At 39.3% G+C, this 27,437-nt stretch overlaps 1 protein-coding gene across 1 annotated transcript; it reads left to right on the forward strand.

The window, feature by feature from the left end:
* The first annotated feature begins 243 nt into the window (after window positions 1–243).
* On the forward strand, window positions 244–27,437 carry mcf2a (MCF.2 cell line derived transforming sequence a). Its single transcript, XM_086158678.1, has 30 exons — window positions 244–658; window positions 5,798–5,866; window positions 6,072–6,186; window positions 6,485–6,575; window positions 9,035–9,154; window positions 9,519–9,635; window positions 9,769–9,918; window positions 10,761–10,876; window positions 11,102–11,216; window positions 15,309–15,428; window positions 15,586–15,777; window positions 15,862–16,053; window positions 16,289–16,460; window positions 17,639–17,721; window positions 17,871–17,956; window positions 18,104–18,170; window positions 18,295–18,410; window positions 18,895–18,964; window positions 19,059–19,151; window positions 19,272–19,364; window positions 20,105–20,230; window positions 20,368–20,589; window positions 21,652–21,744; window positions 21,893–21,971; window positions 22,217–22,268; window positions 24,211–24,311; window positions 24,651–24,763; window positions 24,832–24,944; window positions 25,174–25,277; window positions 25,399–27,437. Exons 1-30 carry the CDS (start codon window positions 544–546, stop codon window positions 25,431–25,433), a joined length of 3,330 nt encoding a protein of 1,109 aa, XP_086014804.1. The 5' UTR covers window positions 244–543; the 3' UTR covers window positions 25,434–27,437.

Below are 27,437 nucleotides of genomic sequence, written 5' to 3' on the forward strand. Positions count from 1 at the left end.
TATTCAAGGAGACATTGACATGGCCTCATGATCTACCCTAATGTAGCACAGTGAAGCTTGAAAACATAAGCAAAAAGTAGCGGTTTGGTGGAAAGTAAGGAAGAAAAGTTGGGAGTGTAATCAGGAGCAGTCTTGTGCACTGCTCGGTGCAGAGCTGGTGCACCATCTAGAGGGGAGGGGCTAGATGGAGCCCTGTTTGTTTTGAAGAAGCTCACTGCTGCTGAGGGCTGGATACATCGCTGATATGTGCTTTTCTGGAGGGTGAACCAAACGACAGCTAGCCGATGTCTAAAGCAGGTAGATTGTTCTTACTGTAGATTTAGTGCTCTACTGGCACATTTCATATGCAGCTCAAGGTCAGCAGCCTCCGACAGCACACTTTGTTGTCCCATTTGGACCTTGGGACCTGGGTAGGCAGTTTCCTGCAGTCCTATAGATTATACAGACACTATGGGACTGAAGAGGATGGTAGGGCTGGATTACTGTCACTAGCTCCCAGGATAGGGTCGGTCCTCAGCCTGATCAGTGCCAGAGACCAGGGTAATGGGCCCGGCCTCACTGCATGAGGAGAGTGAGCCGAAGAGAGAATCCAGGGAGGAGATGGAGAGTTACCAGTGCCTCCTTCATGCTGGCTCCCAGCTAGAGACCACACTGCAGCGTGAGTACATTAGAGTAACCTATATCAACCATATAATATGTATCTGATCTTAAACTTACACATTGCAACATTTTATACGGAGTATTGACACAATAGCAGAGTCATTGTTAGTTACTGTAATTTAGTTTTTACAGGCAACATCTTAGAAATGCTGTGGGGGGGCAATTATATTAGAAAGCTACACATTGTATTAGTATTACTAATGTTTCAGTTGCTTTATCTTTGCCTGAGCAGTCAGAAATATCAAGAATTCTGACATCTATTACAACTGTCACAGATCAAGATTAATGATAGATTGTCACCCAAACCTGTTCTGTTTGGGTCATGGGAAAAAATAGCAACACCTGTGAACAACTGTTTTAGAATTTACGGAATTGTCTGTGTCATCATGCAGGTCTCAGTCATGTTATTTGATTACTCAAAATTTAAGCATAGGTATTTAATTATTTTAATTCAAGTGTTCAGTCACCTGAATATTTCTGCTGACGGGCAAATTGAAAATGTTATTTAAATGTGCTTGTTATATAGTGATGCAAAACCTGAGAAAGTAAGATGATAGACCTGACAACTTGACTTAATGTGATCACTTTGGCAGAGTTGAGTTGTTGTTTAATTGATAGGCCTTTACCTTCTGCATCCCAGGGGCAACATTTAACAAGTTCTGGTGTGTGTGTTTGTAACAGACATAGAAAAAAGGACCACAGAGAACCACTTTTTATTCCTGATATGTTTTTTTCTTCTCCCTTGTCTGTGCAATGTGAGCTCAGTACTCTGGGATTGTACAAGTCATGCAGTGTTTTCCACATAGAACATTTTGGCATAAAACAGAAACCACAGCTTGATCATTATTTGATAAATAACACGTATACTTTACAGTTTCCAGTCCTCTTGTGTTTACACCTGCAGATGTGATTTCTAGTTTCTCATCGAGGCAATGCTGTGGTAGCATGTCAGCCCTCTTTATGCTGTTGAGATACCTTGAGAATGTTGCGTGCAATCCAACAGTTTCACATTTTCTAACTTATTTTAACTTCTGATGACAATAAATACATAAAATAGATAAGCTCAAACAAAAGAGCATTGCATGTTAAGTTGCAGATACCCTCAGATCCTATTCAAAATTTTTACTAACGTCCGCTTACTCTTAAACTGAGCTTGAAACTGTACTACTCCCTCTTGACTTTTAAGATAATTTTCACTTGGATGTAGAATTTAAAATGCCTCTAAACCAACACTTCTGCTCTCTCACTAAATAATCTCCAGCTGACATATTTCTACACTCCTGATGCATCCATCAAGGTCCGAAGGTGACGCATTATTTAGGGCAATGGGGGTTTCTGCCTTGATACCAAAAGGGGACTGGACTGAATGCCCCCCTCTTGCCCCCCCATTCCACTCTAATCCAATTTATTTGTATCCTGTTTGCTGTAGTAAACTTGTTGGCTCTGACCTATCAAAATGCAGCCACCCACTACTCTAATCCTCTACTGGCAGTGAACGCTTTGTTCGGCGCAATATCTCATGACCTAAATGCAGAAAAAGGTTTGGGCATGTGGGGGATTTTTGGATGCACAAGGGATTACATGTCTGCTGTCAAAAAAAAATAATTAAAAAAGCCCCCCAAAATGACCCTTATTCTGCCCTACTGTAAGGCTGACATGCAGTGTTAACTGGCCACAAGCTTTATCTTCTTTCGTCATCATCACAACAAGACCATCAACATCAGATAATGCAGTCATCCCTTTCAATAGATGTAAAACCATGTCGGTCTTTCACTGGCCTAGATGTCACTTTAATAACAGTGTTTGCCTTCTGAAACTGAATATCCTTAACACTGAAATGGGTGCAATATTTTTCATATCTGTTTAACCAAAATCAGTGTGGATGGTTATTGCTGTTCGGTCATCAGGGATAAACGCTGTCCCATCTGCTTAATATGCAGACCAAGTCAGGATTTGTCTTGCAGCAAATCCAAGTTTCAAGTTACCCAAGCATAATGTTCCAGACCTAATATCGCAAAAACAAACTGAGCTTATTTGATATTATTGTGTGCATGCAAGCCATTGGGACAAATGTAAAAGGAAAAATTGACTATGAACAATAAAATCTATAATTCTAGGCATATCCAGATCTTAGCTCAGTGATTGCTTGATATCCTGGTGTTCTACCATATTTTGTCTTATTTATCTTTTAATAAGGCATAAATGTGGAAGGGTTAAAGCTATCACTTCACTCATTCAAACATGGGGTGAGGGTGAAGCAGGTTGAATGTGGAGTAAAGCGGTGCCACAACCTGGCATGTTTATTTAACACTCTGCAGTAGGTTTATGCAGGACAGGCTGCTCCTCTTTTGGCCAAATATAGTAGAAGTCTTCTCTATCTGTATATATCTGTATCCTAAGCCTCGGAGGAGTCGTGCCTTTGCCTGTCACGAAAACTCTTTTTACTGGCTAAGATACCGTCTCAGAAGTCATAATAGATTACAGTTAATCTTTACCCAACATGTACACTTAACATGACATCACTCATTCAAATGCCATATTTGTGAGCTCTGAGGATTATATTATTTAATGAGACAATACACGCAACCTTCATACAAATAAGCCAGTGAATTCCAAGTATATGTCAGATAATTGGAGTGAAGCGTTTCTGGTTTTGTCCAGAACCAGCGTCACGGTGAATATGGTTTAAAGCAACAACAACATCCTTTGAATATGCTCCCCAGGAAAAATTAAAAATGCTGGACTTTTTAGAATAAAAACCTTTATTGTCACTATATAATTCATATATAGTATAAATCAGCAAAATTTGACCCTTGCACCGATGAACCACGAGCAGAAGGCAGCTAATAATGAGCTGTTAGGGGTTTAATGTCCTGCTCAACAACACTTCAACAGACTAGGAGGAGCGCAGGAATTGAACCAGGAATATTCAGTTCTAAGGACGACTGCTCTGAGCCACACCACCACCTTGGTTAACTAGTCAAAAGTAGTACAGATAGTATGTGAAATACAGAAATTGATGTGAGACCTGACGTATTTCATATTCCAATGTATTTATTCCATGATGTGCTAACACCAGCATTTAGATATTATCTCATCAATTCATTTAAGATGCATTTAAGGTCCATCTCAAGCTCCAGAAGATCCAGCAGAAGGTTATTTCAGTATAATATGTGACAGTAACTTTACACTGCCTCCATGTGAACACTGTCCAGCCTTAATCTGGCCAGGCTCAGCTCAGCTCATCTTGGTTACCTTCGCATCAAATATTCAGCAGACACCTGTAGAGCTCATTATGAGCTACCTGAAAGCGTGGAGATACTATGGGTGTCTTCACTGGATGGAAATTAACACCTCCTTATGTCTTTCTCTTTTCTTTGCTCCATGTTTTCGTGTTTGTCCCTGCCTCCTTGTTATTTATTTTGTGCTTACATTATAATAAATGTATATCCAACATACACATACAGATACTCTGGGATCATGTCAATGATTCATGATCACTTCTTTATTTACAATGTCAATGCTTTTGTTGGTATATCATTTGGAGGGTAAGACTAAACAATTTAAATAATGCGAGGCAGTTAAAGGCTGCATGTTATAAATAATACTGAATGTAATTTGTGCTTGATGTCTGTTGCTCATTAGCCTCACAGACATATATATATATATATATATATATTGCATTAAATACAGGCAAGTTAAAAGACATTAATTTCAATGTTTCAAAAAGGTTGTTTTGCTATTCACTCACTGTTCATTTGTTCATGTGTGTGCATGTGTCTGTGCTCTAAGCCTAGACAATTGGCATCAGCTACTCTTTAAATATGCAGATGGCTAGTAGTTTCACTTCAGTCATCAACCAAAACAACCACTGGATATCCCTGTTTTCAAATATAAGCATTCACAAGTCTGTTGACTAGCAGACATGTGTTGAGCCGTGGTTGCTTTTTTTTCGAAATACTTAATATACCTGATAAGTACTGCTCTTAATATCCTTTTCAATATTGAGGCATGCCCATGCAAATATCTGTGTCTATTATATACAGAAAAAAAGGTGAAAAGAACTCCATGTTTGACGACAAAGGGATTGTATTTTGTTATCTCTTTTTCCTCTCAAAAAATCTCTTGAATTAAATGCTATACTGACATCAATGCAAATTACATGCTTAGACCAAAATAATGTATTTTAATTACCCTAATTGTGTTGCAACAGATGCAGGATACATCTCTGCCACAGCAAAACATATTTGCTGCTATTTAGTTTCCCTTTACAGGCAAGATCAAGCTGGGCTTGAACTAAAGTAAAATCTGAGCCACATAAGAAATCTCTTAGTTCAAAGCATGTATATCACTGTCCCGAATGTAACTGGCAGACTCAATACCTGAGTGTAAAAGCTTTGAAACATCTTTTTTGACTATTGTCATTTCAAAGTGAATTCTTTGAGAACAATGATTTAAAAAAAAAATCCAAACATATCTGGATATCACTGTTTTCAATTGTGATCTTATTGATTTTATTAAAATTAACAAAGATAAACACTTCTCAAAAGCTTTATCCATCTTTTCCCGCTTATCCTGCACTCACGGTCGCGGGGGATGCTGGAGCCTTTTCCAGCTGTCATCGGGCGAGAGGCGGGGTTACACCCTGGACTGATACTTTTCAAAATCTTCAAGTTAAAAATACACTCTGGAAATCTTTCTTTCCTTCAGTTTATGCCTACTTATTCTGCAATTACATTAGAGTGCAAAATAAAGACACTCAAAGAAGTTCTCTGTGTTATTAATTGGGGTGTTTTCTCATAAGTAGTTGTCACTAACTTGCTCTTATGGTAAATTGTACCTTTGCTCTTCCCTAATTCCATGTGTTTTGTGCAAATGGGAATTACATCCCTAGTAGTTTATCTTTCATGTCGGTAGCTCTTGGTTTTCAAATATATAACATTACTATGTCTTCATGATAGAAACTCTAATTAGCTCAGCTCATTTCAATATCTACAATTTTTGAAATGAGTACTGAGTACCAATTATTACTAAAATAGTTTTATAGCGATAAAAAGATTTTCACTCAATTGCTCTGCTTATTTCTCCCTTGACATTCTGACCTTCGGTTGCCCTGATCTTGTTTCCGTCCTTCCAGAGGTGACTGTTCCTGTGAGCATGAAGGAGGTAGGGGGCTACATAGAGAAACAGGTGGCCTACTTGTCAGGTAAGGTCTGGTCATGCAACAAACCCCAAAGTAAGATGATATTAAAGTTTATTATCAGTCCTGGGCAAAGCTGTCCAGACCTCAAATCATCAGGGAAACATTTTCAAATACACAAATATATACAAATGCAAGAGACACAAATAGCACACGAGGTGATTGACTATCTGTTTTCTTTAATATAATTCAATTTTTTTTTTCATCCCAGGTGGTCGTGGTGAAGACTCCAGTGTTATCATCACTCTCCCAGAATGCTCAGCTTTCAGTGACATCCCAGAGGAGGCTTTAGCCAAAGTCTTTACATACCTCACTCTCATCCCTCGGTGTGTCCTCTTCTGTTCCTGCACTGCACCAAAATAGCTGCGCTTATATTCCCAGCACAGTTGGCTTTCACACGTCCCCCTAACATCAGCAGTACCAATGCACACCATCCCACATTTTTATTTTATTAAAACACATAACGTTAGATAGTTCAAGTTTAATTTTCAAGCCCATTTTTATTGTAGAAGCACACAATCTCCTTTCATGGTACTGTTTTTTTCCTCATTTTCTTTTTTATTTGAAAGCTCAGATACCAACTTCATCGTCTGATGCGACATCTGTGTACTATTTTGCTTTCAGAACGAGGCAACCAGGAGTTAAGTTCATCATCGTTTTAGACAGAAGACTGGATACATGGGTCTCTATCAAAACCGCACTTGCCAGAATAGCAGTGAGTTTGATCAGCATTTTCATTTTGGACTCAAATATGATTGATAGGACACTTAAGACATCACAAGGGACATATGAAGCATTTTTATTTTCTTCTATTTTATTTTAGCATATTGATATTTGAGGTGAATTACATTATTCGCATCGATCATATTGTGCGGTAACTCGGGAGCTGTCCATGGTGCTGAAAGCGTCAACCAGCTGACGCGTGTTTTTTTTTTTTTTTTTTTTTTTTTCCTCGGGCAAAGTTTGAAGGGTAACCCAGGTTTGCTCCGCTCTATTGCGTATTGAATGTATGAGTCGGCAGAAAAAAAAAGTGATGCCGTGGAGAGGGAAGGATGATGAGGGCGGGAAGGCGGGAGGAAGATGTTGCAGTCAGCGCTGCCACCCTCCGTGCGTGAGGCAGCAGGCAGGGAGGCTGCAGCAGCAGCGCAGCCGGGCATCGACACTTTACAACCGGATAGGAAACTCAACACCGAACCGACAATGGCTTCTACCGGCATGAGCGACCGCTTTTACCGGCGAGGGATGCCGAAGATCCAGTGCAGTCCGGTAACTGCATACGTTTTTTTTTCACCGTCTGAATAACTGGGGGGGACGTGTGTTTATTTTTTTAATTTCTATTTTTTTTTTTTTTTTTGGAGGGGGCGGGCAGGGTTAATGCCGCAGCGGTTCGGGCTGAGCGAAGTGCTGCAGTACTTGTGCACCGTCATCCGACCGGGATCCCGAATGAAATTGAGGCGTGTTGTAAATCGTGGTCGTCCGTGTCAAGACATGAATAAATACATACATGAAAAAAATAACCAAATAAAAAAGTTGCGTCACATATAAATGCATCGAAACCACAAAATCGACTCGCCGGATCGGATGTGATCAGATTACTTTCTTTCGTGAGGTACCCTTTTGATCGGTGGTGTCAAACAGATATTTATTTAACTGCCTTTGAAACTAGTCGAATAGTCCAGGTTGTATTTTGCAGCATTTTTAAATCGATACCGCATTATTGTGGGCTGTTTCAAATATTTTTGGCGCCAAATTCCAACAGACTGCGCGAGGTGTAAGATACTCAGAGCTTTAAGTTGCTGGAGAAATTCTAAAATTAAATGATTAAAAAAAAATCATACAGACATGTAAATATATATATTTGTGTGTGTGTGTTTGAATATTTTATTTTATTTTATTTTCATTTTTACTCTTAGGTATGGAGGAGGGAGAGCTAATATATATAGGTAGATATATTGGTAGAAGGATGCTGGGTTGGAAGTGCTAGAGATAAATGTTGTGTATTCTATACCGAATACTGTCATCCTACAAATTTTCCCCATGCTGACAAATATGTGTTTTTCATCAAAATGTTAGGAACATATCAATAACTGGAGATTATACGTATAAAGCAAAATGAAAAAAGTAAATCTGTCAAATATATGTAGTTGTGTACAATGTTGTGCACAGTATTTTTTGAGTACAAAGGGCTACCATAATGGAAACGTTTTTGGTAAAGTATTGCTGATTAAATATTCTACTGAGTTACATTTCTTCAGTGGATGTACTGCGACAATTTCCATTTTTGTATATGCTCCATATGACTATGTCACACTATTTCAAACAAATTTGACTTAAACTCAAATACAAAACCAGAACCCAGTCTGTGCTAAGTTGTAGTAGCAGTTATAAAACATTCCAAAAATTCAAAAAGAATTGAAAATGACGAGCTTTTGTGGAAACACAATATATGACAGGACAAGTGTACAAGACTGAAAACTTTACACTTATTGTTAATTATAATGAATAATCATGGACACTATATATATATATATATGTGTGTATATATATATATATATATATATATATATATTTTTTTTTTTTTTTTTTTTTCGTATTATCTGATATCATCTCCATGCTGTGCAAACAACTTATTGTCCAAATTGTTATTTTTCATTCATAAACTGTAAGCTTTTTCTCTGTATGTCTATTAATTTGGGTGCGACACAGCCACATATATTACAGTATTTGTCATGACAGCAAGGTTGTGCTGAAGATATAGTATTATGTCCGATATATTATGTAATGATAGCACATTCATGCAGTCGGTAATGACCTTACATGGCCTTGTGGATGATATACAGCACAGGATACGCATGTAAGTGTGGTTGAGACAGAACCTTAAATCCATTAGTCTGACAGTAATTGTCAGAGTGAGAGAGATAAGACTTTAAGCCTCTCCTGTCTGATACAGCGGCTTACAGCTTGTCAACTATTTTCTGTTTCTTTTCAACTTTTATCCAACTGTCTTTTTAACAGCATTAGAACCGCAGTGAAGTGTCTGTGCTTGAAAGAACTATTTAACATTTTTGTATGCTGCAGCCATCTGGAAATAGTTTTTTTTCATCATGAAATCTTTGTTTGCTCCACGATGGAAATAGCCGATCGTATTTCCTTTTTTTTCCCCCCAACTTCAAGGCTTCCTTTCCCGGGAATCTTCACCTGGTTCTGGTGCTTCGACCCACCAGCTTCTTCCACCGCACAGTCACAGATCTAGGCTTTCGCTTTAGTCAAGAGGACTTTATGCTGAAGATGCCAGTAAGCAAGCTTTTACTTGATTACAAGGCCTTTTCCAAAAAAAAAAACAAAAAAAAACAAACAAACAACATTTTGTCTTTATGGTACTGATACTTATTTGTGAACATCATTCACATTATTCTACTGATTTTTTTTTTTTTTTATTGTATCCATAGAGATTTACTTCAGGAATTGCTCGCCTCTATGTATATACCAGATACCTCTTCAATATAAGAGACCTTTCAAAGATGTTGAAAAATGTACCCAATATATTGAATATCATTTATATACCGGTGAAATGCACACCACCCACAAATTCTTAAACCCGCTATGGTTTCTGAATGTACTTTGAATCTTCAGAATATTTTTCTTTTTCCACTGTTAGGTAGTGATGCTGAGCTCTGTCACAGACCTGCTGCGCTATATTGATGAAAACCAGCTGACGTCAGAGTTTGGAGGCACTTTGGACTATTGTCATAGTGACTGGATTGTCTTACGGACGGTAATCAGCAGATTTTCACTTGACAGGAGCCGAGAGTTTGTGTTAAATAAAGGCTACAGTTAATAATACATTTAATCCCCCTAATACTATTATATAGTGTTTCTGTTTTTCTGTGTTTGCTCTGTCAATGCAGGCTATTGAAAGTTTTGCTGTAACAGTCAAAGACATTGCGCAGATGTTGCAGGCCTTTGGCACTGAACTGGCAGAAACAGAACTGCCTGATGAGGGAAAAGCAATTGAGTATCTCCTTGAGTCACATAGTGAAAAGTACAGGAAACTCAAGGTAAGTATTCATGCTCTTTCAATACAAGTCTATTTTCACCCAAGTGAGAATAGTTACTTAACAAGGGCCTTAAACAGTAGACAGCACAGATCCCTTTTAAGCTATTGAATAAAACTACAGTGAGTTGAAACAAGTGTGAACATTTTGAAGGAGAGCCAGTGGATGTTTGAAGTTATTAAAGAAGAAGATTGTCTGATTTGACCAAAGGTCTTTCACTCAGAACACTTTGATTGAAAATGTATGAAGAATTTACTGAAGAATGTCTTTCACATCAAAGTTTATTTTTTTAAATCTTTTTTTTATTTCTAACATTATGCCCTCTTGCTCTCTCTTAAACAATGACAGAGTTAACAAAGCATCAGTATGACACGCTTTCCTCAAAGGCTAAAACACTTCACATGTCTTCAAACTGTTAAATATACTGTAAGACAAAGACGTACGCAGCTTTCAGCATTTAGTCCTTGACAGGATCTTTTCACGTTAACTGGACTTGAATTTGAGTTTCACCTCTCGATTCAAACTGAACTCTTGCATGAAAGGTGAAATTTCTTCAGAGGAAAAAAATCAAGTTTACTTAACATAAATATACTTTGACAAGGATCAAACATGACCTTGATGACTTAGAGCCTCCAAGGACATCTTGCTGCATTAGGGACCTTTTCATAAGAGGAGTTTGGTCATTTTTAATTTAAAAAAAAAAAAAAAGAAAATCTGAAAACATTGAATATAATAGGATGAAAGATCACATTAAAATGAAGAGACATTAAATCCTGTGATTTTGAACAAATAGGTCGATGTAAGTTCCTGTTCAGTGATGATTCCATTCTCCTTGACTTTGGAAGGATGCAATCAGGTCTGTGTCAAAAGAGGCATTTCATCTCCTGTCAAGCCTGGAGACCACTGAGAAGGAAGATGACATTCAGTGGGATGTGAATCTGGACCTGGAGACTGTGAAACGGTAAGATTTCCTAAAGTAGCCTTTTCCTGTTCTTTGTATTTTATCAGTGACATTCTTCTTTTTTTTTTTTTTTAGGATAAATATGATTTCAGTTTTAAGTTGTCAAACAGTTTGGTCTTATTTCTTCATGCGCCGTTGTCAAAGTAAATCTCATGAGTTCAATTGACTGAGTTCAATTGACTGACCCTACAGTGCAAAGCAAAACGTCTTAATGTTCCTTTTTAGGCTTCTCGCACAACTCAGAGACATGGAGCTAGCTTTTGATGGGTTCTTTGAGAAGCACCATCTAAAACTCCATCAGTATCTGCAGTTACTTAGATACGAGCAAAGCTTTCAAGAGGTAAGCATTTCATGTGTTTGTGACATACAAGTGTACCGTCGTAATAGTATCACATATTAACATGATAAAATAGACATCTAAAACCCATGTAACACATTTTGCTTGGTACCATTCAGACATATATGGCATCTGTGGATTCATCCGATCATCCGCGATCTTGTACTGTTTATAAAATTTCAGTGAAAATGACTAGAATGTTTAGTTTGCAAGGCTGCACCAACCATAGAGAACTAAAAACACAGGAAAGATACAATGAGACAGAGACACAAGAGATGCATTTACTAGATCCTCCTCACTATGAAGAGAGCAGTATTGCCTACAATATTAAGAAGCATCATAGCAGTTGCCATGGTTTTGTTGAAACCCCAGATTACTCTCATTGTAATAGCAAACTCTGGATTAGCTAGAATTGTGCAGCCAAGTAAGTTATTACTATCTGCCCTATATCTGTGGCATTCATTCTACCAAAGGACCAAACTCTCGAGAATTTTCGGTATCAACAAGCTTTATACGTCTTCTCGATAATTATATTTTCAGTTGATCTTCGGTTGTTGCCATTGTAATTGGACTCCCCATGCTATTCTCTAGTTAACTAAGGTCAACAGAAGAGAAGATAATTTGTGCTAAATTGAAACCAAAGTTCAAAATGATAAGAGCTGAAGCTGCCATCAAAAAGCTCAAAAACAAAATGTTTTACAATATGTGAATATAAATGAATGATTCATATTTTAATGTATGAGGTCAGAAAGCATTTTATCTCCTCTTTTTGGCTTTTCCCTTCAGGGGTCGCCACAGTGAATCAACCTTCTCCATCCAGCCTTATTCTCTGTATCCTCCCCTCTCACACCAACTACCTTCATATCCTCTCTCACTACGTCCATACATCTTCTCTTTGGTCTTCCTTGAGACCTCCTGCCTGGCAGCTCCAGTTCCAGAATCCGCTTCCAACTATCCCCTCTCTGTCCATGACCCAACCATCTCAGCCTGGCGTCTCTGACCTTCTCTCCAAAACATCTAACGTGCTGTTCCTCTGATAGACTCATTTCTGATCCTATCCATTCCTGGTCATTCCCAAGGAGAACCTTAGCATCTTTATCTCTCACCTCTAGCTCTGCCTCCTGTCTTTTTGTCATTGTAAGTGTTTCTAAACCATACAGCATCGCTGGTTCTCACCAATATCTTGTACACCTTTCCTTTCATTCAGGCTGATAGTCTTCTATCTTCACCAACATGCCCATTGAAGTCTGAACCGATTACCACTCTCATCTCTGGGGCTATTCTGCATCACTTCAACAAACTCATTCCAGAACTTCTACTTCTCGTCTAACTCACCTGCTCCCACCGGCGGGGCATAGCCACTAACAATATTGAACATCACACCTTCAAGTTCAAATTTCAGACTCATAATTCTATCTGACATCCTTTTCACCTCCACAACATTTTTCACAAACTCCTCCTTCAAAATATCTCCTACTCCATTTCTCTTCCTGTCAGCACAATTATAGTATAAGTTAAAGCTCCTAAGCTTCTAGCCTTACAACCTTTCCACCTGCTCTCCAGGACACACAGTATATCCACCTTCCTTCTCTGCATCATGTCGACCAACTCTCTACCTTTTCCTGTCATAGTCCTGATATTCAAAGTCCCTACTCTCAGTCCCAGACTTTTGCCTTTCCTCTTCTCTCTCTGCTTCCGAGCACATGTTCCTCCCCTCCTTCTTCGACCCTGAGTAGCCCAATTTCCACCAATGGTACCAATGGCGGTTGTTGTTAACCCGGGCCTCGACCGATCCGGTGTGAGATTATTAGGTTTGATTTGCATGTTTGGTTTTGGCAAAAGTTTTACGCTGGATGCCCCTCCGGACGCAACCCTCAGGGTGACACTGGCCCGTGCCGCCCCGAGGCTGCATTGTCAGAAAGCATTTCATAATGCTACTTATTTACATCTAACACCTTTGCAATACTGGCAGCTATTACTTACAGTTCAGGCTTCAATTAATGTTTGCCCTGTTAACATAGGAATACAGTTACCATCATATGAATTATGCCAACGTTGCGGGTTTATTTTCATTCAACTGATCCAAGAAACGTGCAACGATTATATAATTTTTGGGGGGATGTTTCCACGTATCACAACACACGTATACATCCTCATATACACATATACATGAAAAGAAGTGGGCATAGGCCAGCTGTGACATGTCTCTATATCTCCATTGTTATTCTTTATCTTCCACTTTTAATAAGCTCATACACACCTTTCCCAACTTCCAGTTCTAACTGAAACAGTACTGAAATAGTTATCTTTGCAGAGTAAGGCCATTGCACTTTATTCCTATATGAATTGTTCAGTTGTTATAATTCTTTGAGTGTGGTATTTTCCATTTATAATTCAAAACAGCTACCGGTATATGTTTGTAAACTATACAATCCCCCTGAGAGCGTGTAAGCAGGATTCTAGGTAGGATGGCTAATCATTGAATATTTCAAGTTGGTATCAAGTTTATTCTAATAGCAACTGGGGTGGTGACTGATAAGATATTTCTGTCTTTGACTCAGGTTTCCTTTACCTTGGGTTTTTTTTATAGTTCTCAATGGCGAGATCTTACCTAGCATTATTTTAAACTAAAAGCATGAACCGGGTGATAAACAGGAGAAAGCACTAGAGGGCAGGCTAAGCCCACCAATCCCGTCTTGCACAATGGCAATTAAAAATCTTGATTCTTCTTGATTCTTTGTAGGTACCGTTACAGCCGCTGATTTCCACAGTACCTTAAACCATGAAATTCCATGACAAGTTTCAATAATAGGCTAAGGAACATTTGCAATCGTGCTTGATATGGAGCTTATCCTTAATGGGTGTTTCTCCTCCTTGAATTGGTTATCTGTGGGTAGATACCTATACTTGTTTACTTAGTTATTCTCTTCTTCACAGCTGATCAAGGTTTTCATGAGACCTCAGGTCTTTGTTGATAGGTTGCAAATGTGAGAAACAATTCACATTAGGTGGGTGAATTGTGCGTGCTTATCTTACACCTGCCAGATCAGTAGTCCTCGATCTCCAAGCGAGTTTCTATCATGATAATGTGGCTGTCTCCGTGATGTCACGTTCTAGAGGTTTTTTTCCATTTGTTTCCATTTCTTTCAGTGCTTCCTGATGTAAGTCAAGTACTAGCAGATGGTATTCAGATAGTGCACATCATCTCCCCCTTTGGATGCCTCTTTTGAGCCCTCTGCAGGCTGCAGATATGGTGGTATGTGTGTGATGTGTCTGCTGTCTCTGATGGAGCTCTGGTTCTACTCATAATGTCACTGGCTCTTGCTTTCGACTGTCCCGAGGCTGTACTTTTTGGCTTGATAAATCTGGGAATGGCTGGCCTTTGGCCTGTTTCCACTGGGATGTCCGCTCCCTGGCACAAAGATAGTGGTGAGAGAGCTAGCATGCAGACAGTACCCAGACACTTTGTATTGATTTATACATTATTTATGTTTCTATTTTTGAATAAAACTTCCTGTAGAATGCAGTAGTAACGACCTTTCTGATTCATTACTTAGAACAGTGTCTGACTTGGTCATGTTATAGTATTCCAGAATAGTCTCTTTTGCAATTACTTGGCATCTATGGAGTTTTCTTGTTTTTTTTTTTTATTGCTTTTTCCCAGGTCTGGCATAAGCTCCTTTCTCTTAAAATTGTTGACCTAATCTGTAGGTTCAAAAGACATAGTCTCAGATTACTCACTCTGTACTTCCCTGTGATTGCTGCAAGCTATGTGTCATGATCCTGTAAGGCCTCCTGTTCTGTTTTTCAGCAGTTCACAATAACAGCGTGGTCTGTGATGGGTTTGAAAATTGAGCTCTTGCAGTTTATGCTGTATTTGCTGGCATATTTCTTGGGCCACAAACACACAAAATGATAGAATTTATTGCCCCAGGTTATCCAGCTATCCTGTAGCTGCTCTGCTCATCCGGTCTACATATCAGGAAGGCTGCACATGTTTCCCTTTAGGTGATATTGCAGGGAGATGAAAAGAAAACTTGTCACAACTTTTTTTTTCTTATTTTATTCCGTCTATATCTGCTTTCTGGTTTTTAGATGGAATCTTGTCTGGCGCATCTGATGACTGAGGAGAGAAAGGTCTCCGTGTCTGTAGACACTCTCCCTCAAACAGAAGAGGCTCTGAAGCAGGTGGACAGCTTGTCGTCAGTTGCCAAGGTCAGGGCTTCTCCGTTATAGTGCATTCAATTTTCCTAATTATGGAAAGTAATTGTTTGTATCTACTTAGCACATCTGACAAGTTTACATATAATGGTCATGCGGTGTACAGTCTGTCCTGTTCCAACTAAATGGTGTCGGTTTCTTGCTTTGTAAGGATGTGATGTCTCGAGCTCAGATCATCATTCTTCATGGACATCAGCTCTCAGCGGGGCACCACTACGCTATGGCTCTCATCATGCAACGATGCAATGAGCTCCGCCATCTCTGCGATACACTCAACGGTGCTCTGAAGAAAAAACACTCTCATCTACTCCAAATCAACCAGCTCCTACATTCACTTCGACATGTATGAGGACTGCGTTTACTCAGAGATAGATCTCATGCCCCAAATGATTCTTTAAGATCTAACGTATGTGTTGATCACCCTCAGGCCCAGACCTGGTGTGAAGATGGAACATATATGCTGAACAATCATCTTGCAGAAAAGATCCAGTGTAAGGAGGGAGCACAAGCTGCTTTGAAGAACTTCGGGAGGTTCCTGGATAAAGTGCCATCTATGTTGAGGTCAGGACCTGAAGGTCTGGCCTTGGAGTATGAAGCCATCATCACTCCTCAGCTGCAGGTCAGCTGCAGCTAAGTGAAGATCATTGATTTGAAGAAAGAATAATAAAACTAAAATGAAAACTAGGTCATTTTCTACTCACTCCCATGATGGAATAGCAAGTGACTGCAGAATTTTCTGTGGATAATGATGAAATTTTTCATTTTTAGATTAACCAAACCTTTGTTTTGGTTCATAAATATTTTTCTATTCCTTTTAAAATTGAATCACCAGCATCTGTATCCTAATCTGTCAGTCACAGATAAGCAAAACATTTGAGAAGCACACGGCAGTGCAGCAGATGATCCAGAACCAACAGGCCTGTCTGAGAAAGTTGTCTGACAGACATGTCCGTCCGGCTCAACTTGTGGCTCCCAAAGCTGAAAACCCACCAAGATCCAAGTCTCCCCTCTTTTCCCCGAAACACGGTACAGTATAATTAACAACAGAAAGAAATTTGTATTTAGCGTTCGTGTCACCTCAATCATAGACACCAAGACTGATAACTGAGTTAGAAACGTGTTCTCTTCAGTTCGCTGTTCTGTTTTTTTTTTTTTTTTTTTTGCGCATACTGTGTGAATTCTTTAACTCCCCCCCCCTCCCACTTTCCAAGGCCCAGTTTGAGGTCTTATTTCAGCCCCTAGTGCCTGGCACCAGCCCTCCTCCTTTTGCATCTTTCCTTGAGGCATCATAGTTCAAATGACACATCATTGGGTGCTACTGATCAGGCCCGAGGAATGGGCTTCTGAATGGGCTTTGGGGTCAGCAGGCCACAAATACAAAACAAGGAAGAGCATGGGTAGAGGGTATGATGTGTCTACTGGGATATCCCTGACTGCTCTATCAGTCCAAAGAGCTGCTATAATACCATATGCTGTTCGTATACATTAAAGAATCTTTCATCTTCCCTTGTATCCTAAGGGAGCATGTACAAAGTGAACCGTATACAGTGGTTCCTAATTATGCGCTATCTTTCATGTTTTATCCAAAGAATGTCTTCATCCATAGAGCATTTGGATGTGAAAAGAAAATGTCCTTTTATTTTTGCACATTCATATCATTATGACATTTCCCCTCCAAAATATCAAACTACTGTAATTACAGTATTAAAAAGAAGTATCATGTGAATAATTATGAACAACATTACTGGTGGAGTCAGATTTCTTCAATAGTCAACCATAAAAGAGTAGATGAAAAGAAATGTGGCATATGCATAGTGCATGCAAAGGCAGAGTGTGCACATGGACAGAGTTGAGTCTGAATGGTTATATAAAGAATATGCTGTGGCGATCAAAAGGACACTGACACTCCTCCACACGCTGCTGTTGATCTGCGAGGTACATTTGCAGAGGAGACAACCGATTGCCATTGATTATCTCAAATATCCATCATGAATGATTAGGCATAATGGCTGAGAGTAAAAAGGTCACAGCGTAGCAAGCAAACGCCTTCCAGTGTTTGCCATAAAAAACTAATTGGGTTCAATGTAATGTAGGCCCTTAAATAAGGCATTTCGTACGCATGTCTTCTCAAAGCATATGGAAATATGGCATGGTGGATTACATCAATGAACTTCAAGGGGCTGCTGATCATGTATCATTTACAGGTGATGGTTTGAAGTTCACATTTGACCTCTCTCTGCCCGGAAAGAGAGCAACCCGGAAAAGTCCCAACCCCAATGCTAGAAAAGTAAGACAGCGTCACAAAAATGATATTTATTTGTATAATCATATTTTATCTCTAAAAACACCCAAAGCACAATGTATATTATAAACGGTCTGCATAAATTACATGGAGTTTAGCTGAAATTCTAAAGCTATTGTCCGTGTTGTGCACAGATAGAGGTGATTCATGACTACCAGGAGAGCCAGGGCTGTTTGTCATACAGTCTTGAGGGAGAGGACAGCCCAGATCTCCTCAAGCGGTGAGATGGAGGCCTCCATCTGTCCGTCCTTAGCACTCCTGATGTTATTTACTTTGCAATTCTCTTTGTGTGGCACTAATGAAGCCCTCTGGCGCTCTTTGTCTTTTTCTCCTGTCCCTTTCTGTGCATGTTTGTATTGTGTCCCAGTCGTGTGATGAGGGAACTCATAGAGACAGAGAGAATCTATGTGGAAGAACTGCTGTCAGTGCTGTTGGTATGAATAAAACACATTTTACAAGTGTCACCAATTTTTTGCAAATAATTCTTTGTCAAAGCATTTTAAATACCCCTGATAATTGATATTTATTTGCTAATTCAAACACCGTACAATCTTGCAGGGTTACAGGGCTGAGATGGACAACCCCGCTCTGTCAGAGCTTCTTCCCCCGACCCTGCGTAACAAGAGAGACATCCTCTTTGGAAATATGCCAGAAATTTACAATTTTCACAGCAGGCAAGTCATTCATAACTCATATCGCACATAAACCTGTTTACTGTGCAAAAACAGATCCACGTAGAGGCTTGCTCTATGCAGCTACACAAAACAACCAAATCACATTTTTGTGAGAGATATCACTGAAGAATGAAGTTGTGGAAAAAATAGGACAGAGTGTTGATCTGTTGTCTTTGAAAAGTAGCTTTAAGGGACATTAAGATCATGACATGCATTGTCCTTGGCTGTTTTCATTATAAAAAGCCATTTGTGACAACTTTCTCTTTGAATGTAATTGTTCAAACAGCTTAGGTAAGGATTTATCAAGGTTATCTCGTAGTATATGTTTATAACTTTGCTCGAAACTTTAGCTTTGTCTTAAAAGCCATTGTTAACTGGCTGCACAAAGTATCCCAGCAACAGTCAAGTAATAGATTGCTTTGCTTTAGTCACTGTGTTTAGATTTTGAGATCAAGTTCTTCATGAGAATTATCTGGATTTGCAGTGTTTTTCTTCAGGATCTGGAAGGATGTCTACAGTGTCCTGAAAGTGTGGGGCTTTGTTTTCTGGAGAGGGTGAGAAAAATCAATTTTTATATATTGTCTTTTTTTTGACAGTTTGTATGTGATTTATTAATTGATATTGTACTTTTTTTTTTTTTTTCCCCAGAAAGAGACTTTCCAGATGTACGAATGCTACTGTCAGAATAAGCCACGTTCTGAGGCCCTTTGGAGACAATTCTCGGATTGTGCCTTCTTCCAGGTCAGAATTAAGATTGGTTAGTTTAAACATTTTTTGCATGCTGTTATACCCAAAAATAAAAGCAAATGTCAACAATTTGTTTTTAAATATAAGTGATTTAAAAATATATTTCCTGTTAAGGAGTGTCAAAAAAAACTGGAGCATAAACTGGGTTTGGATTCCTACCTTCTGAAACCGGTCCAACGCCTCACCAAATACCAGTTGCTGCTCAAGGTTTGACAAAGAGCAGAAGCATGAAAACACAACTGAATGTGACACGCTGTGCTTAGGGATCTTGATATTTTCCATGACTGACATCAGAATGTGAAGTGCGCACAAATCTGTAGTGATTTTTGGGTTATTGTAACACGCTCATGGAAATACGTGGAAGTATTGAGAGACAACCAAAAAAATCATCAGACATAAAATCTTACCTGCCTAGCTTTATGTTATTAGCGCTTGCTAAAGCCTTATTTCTGTGTTTTATATTTTTACTACTGAGTGATTGATTAATGTATATAATAATAAGCAGTCTAATTGGATCTGAAAGTATCTGTTTTGTTTATTCTGAATAAATAGCCACAGCCACAATAAAGACTGACCTCCTGAACTCAGTTAAATCCATTCCTGTCACACCAGCAATGTAACTGCCATAACTATCCCCAAAGGTCATGGAGAACAATATCTAAAAAAAGAAGGCCATCTAATATGTCTCTTAAATATACCAATGATACATCATGTTGTTGCAATAAATATATTTTAGGATATATTCTAGGCAGTAGATTATTTAGACAAGCCTGGCTCAATTTAAACAGAACAAGGGCTACGTTTATAGTTACTGGTAAATTGCCAGTTAGACTTGAAGACATCCAGATTCCCACAGCGTTCGAGATTATTTGATTTTTTTTTTTTAACCTATTCTTTGACGGATGTAGAATTATTTGCACGCTGCTGAATGATGAGTATATTTTCAGGAACTGCTGAAGTATAGCACAGATTGTGAGGGGACAGCTGAGCTGCAGGGCGCGCTGACGGCCATGCTGGACCTTCTCAAATCAGTCAATGACTCCATGCATCAGATAGCCATAACCGGCTATGAGGTGAGCCAATTTTTTCCAATGATTTCGGGCTTCTTGGAACCTGAACTGATTTTACATAGATGTGACTAACATATGGTTTCGTTGAAACAATATTTAATAAATATTTGCTCTGCTTTTTATGTCTTAACTCAATCCAGGGAGATATTTATGAGCTTGGTCGTGTATTGATGCAAGGCTCTTTCAACATATGGATAAGCCATAAGAGAGGCCCAACACGCATGAAGGAACTGGCACGCTTTAAGCCGATGCAGCGACATCTTTTCTTGTATGAGAGAGTGTTGCTCTTCTGCAAGAGGAGGGAGGAACATGGAGATGGCTGTGAGAGGACCCCCTCATACAGCTTCAAGCATTGTCTCAAGGTTAGTCTTGTTTTTTCGTCACACAAGCGTTTGGGACCCATCTGGTACCTTCAGTCTTTTGTTTGAAGGGATCCATTTTATTATATAAATCCACTATGTATTATCTGTAAAATTTTGTCTAATGGGGGAAATTGAAATGAAGTGTATAATGAGGTACATTCGTATATTTTAAGTGCACATTCTATTTGAATGCTAAACAATCAGCTGAAGCAGCCTTCACTACACATACCATGTGTATATAACTAGTTTCAAACATAGATCAATTGTTCACTCTTTCATTTATGATTTAATCCATTTAAAACTCAAATAGTTTCATGTTTTATTGATATAATATGTAACTTCATACGGTATGGTGAACTTAATCTCCTATCTCATTCTCAAACTAAAAGTGCCACTTGAATACACAGTACTGCATTTATTCCTTTGATTAAACATTTGCTTTAACTAGGTGATAAAGGTCAACAACAGAATAGAAAGGACATTTGGATTTTCGAGTAGTGGCATGAATAAATACCCTAAATGGGAAGACTATAATAAATGGTCAGTATACCCAAATTACACGCATTTTTACTCGTCATTGTCGTAGACACCATATAATGAATAACTACGCTTAAACCTGGAGCCCAGGTATAGCACAAGCTGCTTCATTTAAATGATCCGGACACTTAATTATATCCATTACACTTGTGTTTACCCTGCTATTACGCTATTACATGTTAAATGGCTGCTATAAAAAAAAAGAAAATGTCATTCTGGTTGAAACTCATCACATAATTACTAAGTAAGTGATCAGCCGGACTTCATGTATTGCTTCCAGACTTCTTTTGTTATGCGCTGTTCTGAGGCTGTTGGCAGCTGGCACCTCGCCCACAACTGCTGCTCTTGATTTATTATTGAGGATGCGGGTAGGAAGCAGTCACACAGCGGAGGTGTGAGCAAGTGTTTGTGTACTGACAGGACAGATGTGTTACATGATGTAAGCCTGATGCATGATAGGTTGTTTGTGCTGCTAGTCCTAATTTCACGAGTGTGCCGGTGTCAACTGTGCATGTCTCTTGGCAGATGACTGCTGTGGGGATCACAGAGAATGTCAAGGGAGATGTGAAGAAGTTTGAGATCTGGTACAGTGGCAGAGAAGAAGTGTATGAGGTTCAGGTGAGGGAATCTAAAAGCTTTGACTGTCAGATTTTGTGTTAAAATATTGTGCCTTATCAGCAGATATAGGCAAAAAAATGAATTTGAACACCCCGGCAACTGACAGTGAGAATGTTTGGGTGGTTTTCGTGTTTTTGTCATCTCCCAGGCTCCAACAGTGGAAGTGAAGATGGCCTGGCTAAGTGAGCTGCGTAGAATCCTGACTAACCAGCAGAAGCGGCTCAGAGGTCAGTAGTGAACTCAAGTTCTTATGGTTAAGAGAATCTTCGCACAAAGGTTTTGCCCACTAACTTGGGAGCTTTTAGTTACATCCCGCAGCCTTAAGAGAGGGGAAATTTGGGGCGTTGCGGACATTGGTGCTTGGACTCTCTTCGCAACACACTTTTTCAAATAACATTCAGTAAATATTCACCTAGGTGTCTGCCCTGTAAGTGCTGTGAAACTTTACGTGACATCCTTTCTCTTTTCAAAGATGAAATGTATCAGCATGGCCAGATGCAGCTCTCTCCATCAGTCTCTGAGAGGTTAGTGCCCGCTCGCCTCTCCTTGGTGTTGTGTTAGGATACGACGATAGACAGTAGGCCTGTGCTAAATAACCATGCAGTCATTTTTACTTGCTTCTGAGTAATTCTACAGAAACTGTTCAGATCAGACTTCGGATTTTTTTATTAATAGAAAATATGGAGATTTGTATTTTGCAGTAAGGGTAATGTACAGTAACTGCAGTGGTCCCAGAAAAGTGGGACAAATTGTACTGCACTATCTTTTTTACATCAGAAAAAACATCAAGGAATTTCCTCTGAGTATTGTCCATCTTATGATACTATGAGGGGTTCATGGATAAAAGGTTTATTATTCATTTTTTAACTTTTAAATTGATTTTCAAGAGTATTCTTCCATATATTGTCTGATTAAGATAATGCATTTTAAGCAATAAATCAACTGCTTATTCAGCACATTGTTTAATCACAAAAGTAAAGAATAATTGCAGCTAAAAAGACTTTCTACAGCACTCACATGCTGTGCAGAAGCTATACAAAAAGTTAACACTAGCCCATTGACGATTATTGCTAAAAAAATTGTAGAAAATAATCTCTCACAATGGTAACATTTCTTTGGTGTGCAAGATGGGTGATAAAAACAAAAGTGAAATCATCTTAATTTGGAAGTTAATAATAAAGGTGGCACACAACAACCTTAAGGACATGTTTTGCACAAATCCATCTGGAAATCATAATATGGAGAATAATTTCTCCTTGAATTTTGAAATGATGGGGATTACTTTATGCATTAATGAGTTTGAATGCTGGCACTTTTGGATTTACTACACTTTCCTTACGATAATGAAGTTTCTGAATGAACAGTTTTCATGGAATCATTCGGCTATTGGTGTGTCTCCCATACCATAACACCTTGAGGAATATATAAGTGTGTCCTCCACATCGGTCGGGTAGAAGGTGGGCGAAGGCACCACTCTGTCCACTGCTGTCTGGTTGCCTCTCCCTACCACTCCCATCCCGCTGCAGGGGCATACGGCCATCCAGAGGGGTCCTTAGGGGCTGTCTGCCGGGGCTGGACTTTGTCTCACTTTCGGCCGATGTGTTTCTCTGCCTACGATCCCGGAGCCCTCGTCCCCGAAGCCCCCGGCAACGGCCCCGGCCGCGCCCCCGCCACCGCCCCCAGCGCCACTGACCTGCCCTAACGCTCAGTGGTAAACTTAGCCTGGCTCACTTCAACTTGCCCTGGCATGAATCAGCTTTTGGCCCCAGTTATGGATGAGGTTGTGGGCTGCTATGTTTGCATACTGATCATCACTTGCAACCTCTTTTGCAACTTTCATTCTAATAATCCAGGTTATCTGCTCTAATTTCCACATCTGACATATGCTAAATGCATGTAAGCACTACGGAGGACAGGCAGAAAGATGATTTTATTTTGGTTTCATGCCATTGTTTTTGTTGTTTCACTTGTTCAATTTGATTGAATTTTTTGTTGTTTTACATGAAAGCTGCTTTTAAAGATGAGGCTCATTTCTGAAGATCTGTCCAAATAACATGAGGGGTAATTCAGGGACTTTTTTTAGCATTTAATTTAATCAGTGAATATATCACTGAGTAAGGATCTTGATGAATCGAGAACAGATCTTCCCTCACAGTGGTACATGCCGAACTGTGTTCATCGGCGGAGTCCGACTTCCAACTCGATTCAGAGAGCTTGCTGTTTTCTGTCATGCTATCTGGCTGGTCCTTCAACGGTTGAGGCCGTGTATCAAATATCCGGAAAGATTTGTTCCCTGACACTGATCTGGGGCCAGCTTTTGTTTTATTTTCTCCAATTTACTACATAGTTTTGATTTAGGAAGAGAGAGCTGACCCTGGACGACGTGACTGAGAATAATATCTATCCTGCAGCTGTTTGCTGAATTTGAAGAACACCTGTACATGTTGTTGTGTTTTATTCCACCAGCAAGCAGCAGAGGGCATCCGTGAGCTCAGAGGACACCGAGTCAGGGAGGGGCAGTCCTGACCCCCAGTCCCACTCCCCAAAACACCTTATCAACCGCAGGAGTTAGTATTATCTCACGTTTTAGCCTCAGGGAGAAAGATACTTAGTAACTAAATCATGGAGAGTAAAATATGGGAATGATTCTAATTCTGCATTTTAACCTTTCGTCATCAGCTCAGGTGTACTTTGACCTGAAGGAGCAGGCATATCAAAGAATTTTGGGTGAAAAGATCCAGCTACTGAGATTAGCTTTTGATTCTGCCTTCTTGTTAACTGCCGAGTAAGTGACGACGGGTCATAAGTTGATATAGTTACTAAGTATCAACGCAACATACTTTGTGATGTTTATGATAAAAAAAGTAGCTATCGGTAACTGATAATCAAATGATGCACGTCTTCAGGTTGGCCAGGAGCACATCACTCGACAGAGACTTGTGAAGGTCTTGAGGAATGGAAGGAAAGTCAGGACTCTTTCCACCTATCTGATACAGAGGAAGCGGCTTTAGCACAACTGGTGAGACCAAATGCGGGCTTGACGAACAAACTCATCAAGACTATTTGACAGTTTTCCTTCTTTGCTAGTCTCCGGGCAGATATAGGGCTTCAGCTGACTGTTTGCAAAATGGACCAGATAGCGTCACAATCAAACGCGGTGACATCATCCAACTACACTGTGAAGACGACCAGGGCCGCTGGTGAGTTTACTGCCTGCAAACCTTTTCAGGTTTGTCCCATTTTTTTTTTCCCCTTTTTTTTTTTCTTACTAGAAACAAATAGTTTAAGCAACACGATCTTGGTGAAGACAGCAAAATGTCGATTCACACAGAATAAACATTTTCTTACTTTGTTTTCTATGAACTCATCTAATTCCACCTATGTGTTCTCTCATTGGTAAACATTTTCTTTCCATTTGTCACGCTTCAGGCTGGTGAGAAATCATAGTATGCAACAAGAGGGATTCATTGCAAATGCCAGCCTGCAGCTGACTATTGGAGGCTGCCGCCGGGGACAGTTTTCAAGAGTTGGTGGTAAGGAAAAGACATTGGTTTCAATAATGACAACGTATTGCAGGGCTTTAGTCTTTCTTGAGTTTAATTTGATTTCCTTTGTAAAAGTCTCTTCATTTTTTTTTTTTTTTTGCAAATCCAGGGAGTCTGAAGGCAAGAAAGCTCAGTACCCCATAGAGTACAAAGCACAGAATGTGATAGTACTAGCTTGCGGATGATGAACAGACAGAAGAATCTTGTGACTGATGAAGCCAATGGGTCTGGGGTGCTATCTGTTTTTTTTTTTTTTAGCACAATTCAGTCATAAAAAGAAAACGTTGGATTCTCTGGACTATTTTTTCCCTGATGTGGCTTGACAAACTCCTGGGTTGGTGTTTTACCTCTGCAATTATGTGTGACACGGATGGTTTGTTGTGGCATTAACTCTGATGTGCAGAAGCTACGGAATGCAACTGGACAATCTACATCCCATCCATGATTCTTGCTCAGTCAACCTCTTTTTTTAATGGATAATTAATAACGTTACATCTACAAAACACATGCAGCAAGGATGTCACATCGCTGCTAAAGGAGCACTTTGAGTCCGTGGACAAATTCTAGCCTTCCGTCATCCAAGCATTTACATGACATTGCAGTATGATTCAACTGTGTGTCTGTTTGTCCCGGTGTGATAAAGCAGGATTTTCCTGAGATATTTCTTAAGATAATTTTGTACAAATACCATATTCATCGATTGTACCTTAATGGTTCATCTTTATGTAGCTCATTGACATTTTCCATCGAATAACCCAATTGTATTTTTCTGATACTTGATTCCTCATGGCACTGCTCTATAGTTTTGGAGCTACATTGCCAAAATGTGCCATACCATACTGCCTTTGTATCCCTTCTCTACTGGAGTCTTCCATCTCTCCTGTGTACTGCCCTTATACACAAAAGCTTCTATCGCACATATACTTGACTAGCACTTTAGCGAGTTGGATGTACAAACCACAAGAATACCCACCGAATGAAATATTTCTTTACCTTACTTACTGAGCATTTATGAATTTTTTCCTTGCCTTACGTCTCCTTGGGTTACCCTCATCCTCTGAAGTGTTTGGAAGCAAGTGGGTATCAGTTCACATGTCAGGCGTGTTGTTGTAGAACACAAGTAAAACACAATGAGGGCTGATCGCAGTGCACGCTGGAGATGAATGGGAGACGTACGCTACAGTGCGCTGCTCTCCCATATTTCCCATTCCTCTTCCTCACATTTGTCAATCACAGAATGCGAAGATGAGGAAGGGAGATTATGGTCTGTTTGCGCCTCCATCACAGTGGCAGATTGTTTTCTCCTCACTATAACAGCTGAGTAAATCTTAGGTTCCCTATTAACACGAATCATACAGCCAACATGAAATATAACCACTGGGTTGAGTACTTAATTAAATATTGATTGCAGACTTATATGAATTTACATCAAATTTAAGCCTCGGTCGGTGAGCAGCCTTTGATACTCCGCGTTTGATATGGAAATTAGTCTTGAAAGCACAGAGGCTGCTACACCCCGCATATTTTCGTTGTTAATTTATTTATTTTGCTGTCATGTTCTTTCCTATTGTGAGGTATCTGTGCAACCAAAATATAAATCAAACCTCCATATATTTAAAGGAGCCACAGAACAGCAAAATGGCCCTTTATTCATCGCTACTGCTAATGTGAGATCTGGGTTTTGCAATGCCTATCCCCAATGCTGCAGATTTTGCACATTTTCCAACATGGGAAATGATTAGAAAAAAATAACTTAATTATTAAGTATCCCATCGAGCCATATAGCCTTTACATATTGCTGAATGTTTCCTTAAGAGGAAAATGCATGGACTCTATACACTGAGCAGACTTATCTCTGTTATATTGTTCCTTCTTTCTATAGCTTCATGAAACTTCATAAAACAACAGAACAACAGAATCAAAACAAAATATTTATTGCCGCAACTTGCATTTATTTTAAGAAGTAAGACCCCATAATGTGTATCTCTGCAAAAATTGTGTCATCAACATTGGCTATGCTTTTAATCATTAAAAAGACAGTACCAGGTTTTCTTTTCCATGGTTATATGCAATTTCAGTTCATATTTTTCCATAGTTTTTATTGTTTCCAGACACCGTATGTATACAATAAATGTGCACTGATTTGTC

Source organism: Fistularia commersonii, chromosome 13 (genome assembly GCF_037954325.1).
Source record: "Fistularia commersonii isolate RoL2024-O1a breed Wild chromosome 13, RoL_Fcom_v1.0, whole genome shotgun sequence".
Lineage (NCBI taxonomy): Eukaryota > Metazoa > Chordata > Actinopteri > Syngnathiformes > Fistulariidae > Fistularia > Fistularia commersonii.

What these genes read in the sequence shown, in the direction of transcription:
- mcf2a (XM_086158678.1), top strand. Translation starts at nt 544, where the DNA reads ATGGGCCCGGCCTCACTGCATGAGGAGAGTGAGCCGAAGAGAGAATCC. An exon ending in GACCTGGAGACTGTGAAACG is followed by an intron (nt 10,877 to 11,101) that starts GTAAGATTTCCT and finishes GTTCCTTTTTAG; the next exon opens with GCTTCTCGCACAACTCAGAG. An exon ending in ACGAGCAAAGCTTTCAAGAG is followed by an intron (nt 11,217 to 15,308) that starts GTAAGCATTTCA and finishes TCTGGTTTTTAG; the next exon opens with ATGGAATCTTGTCTGGCGCA.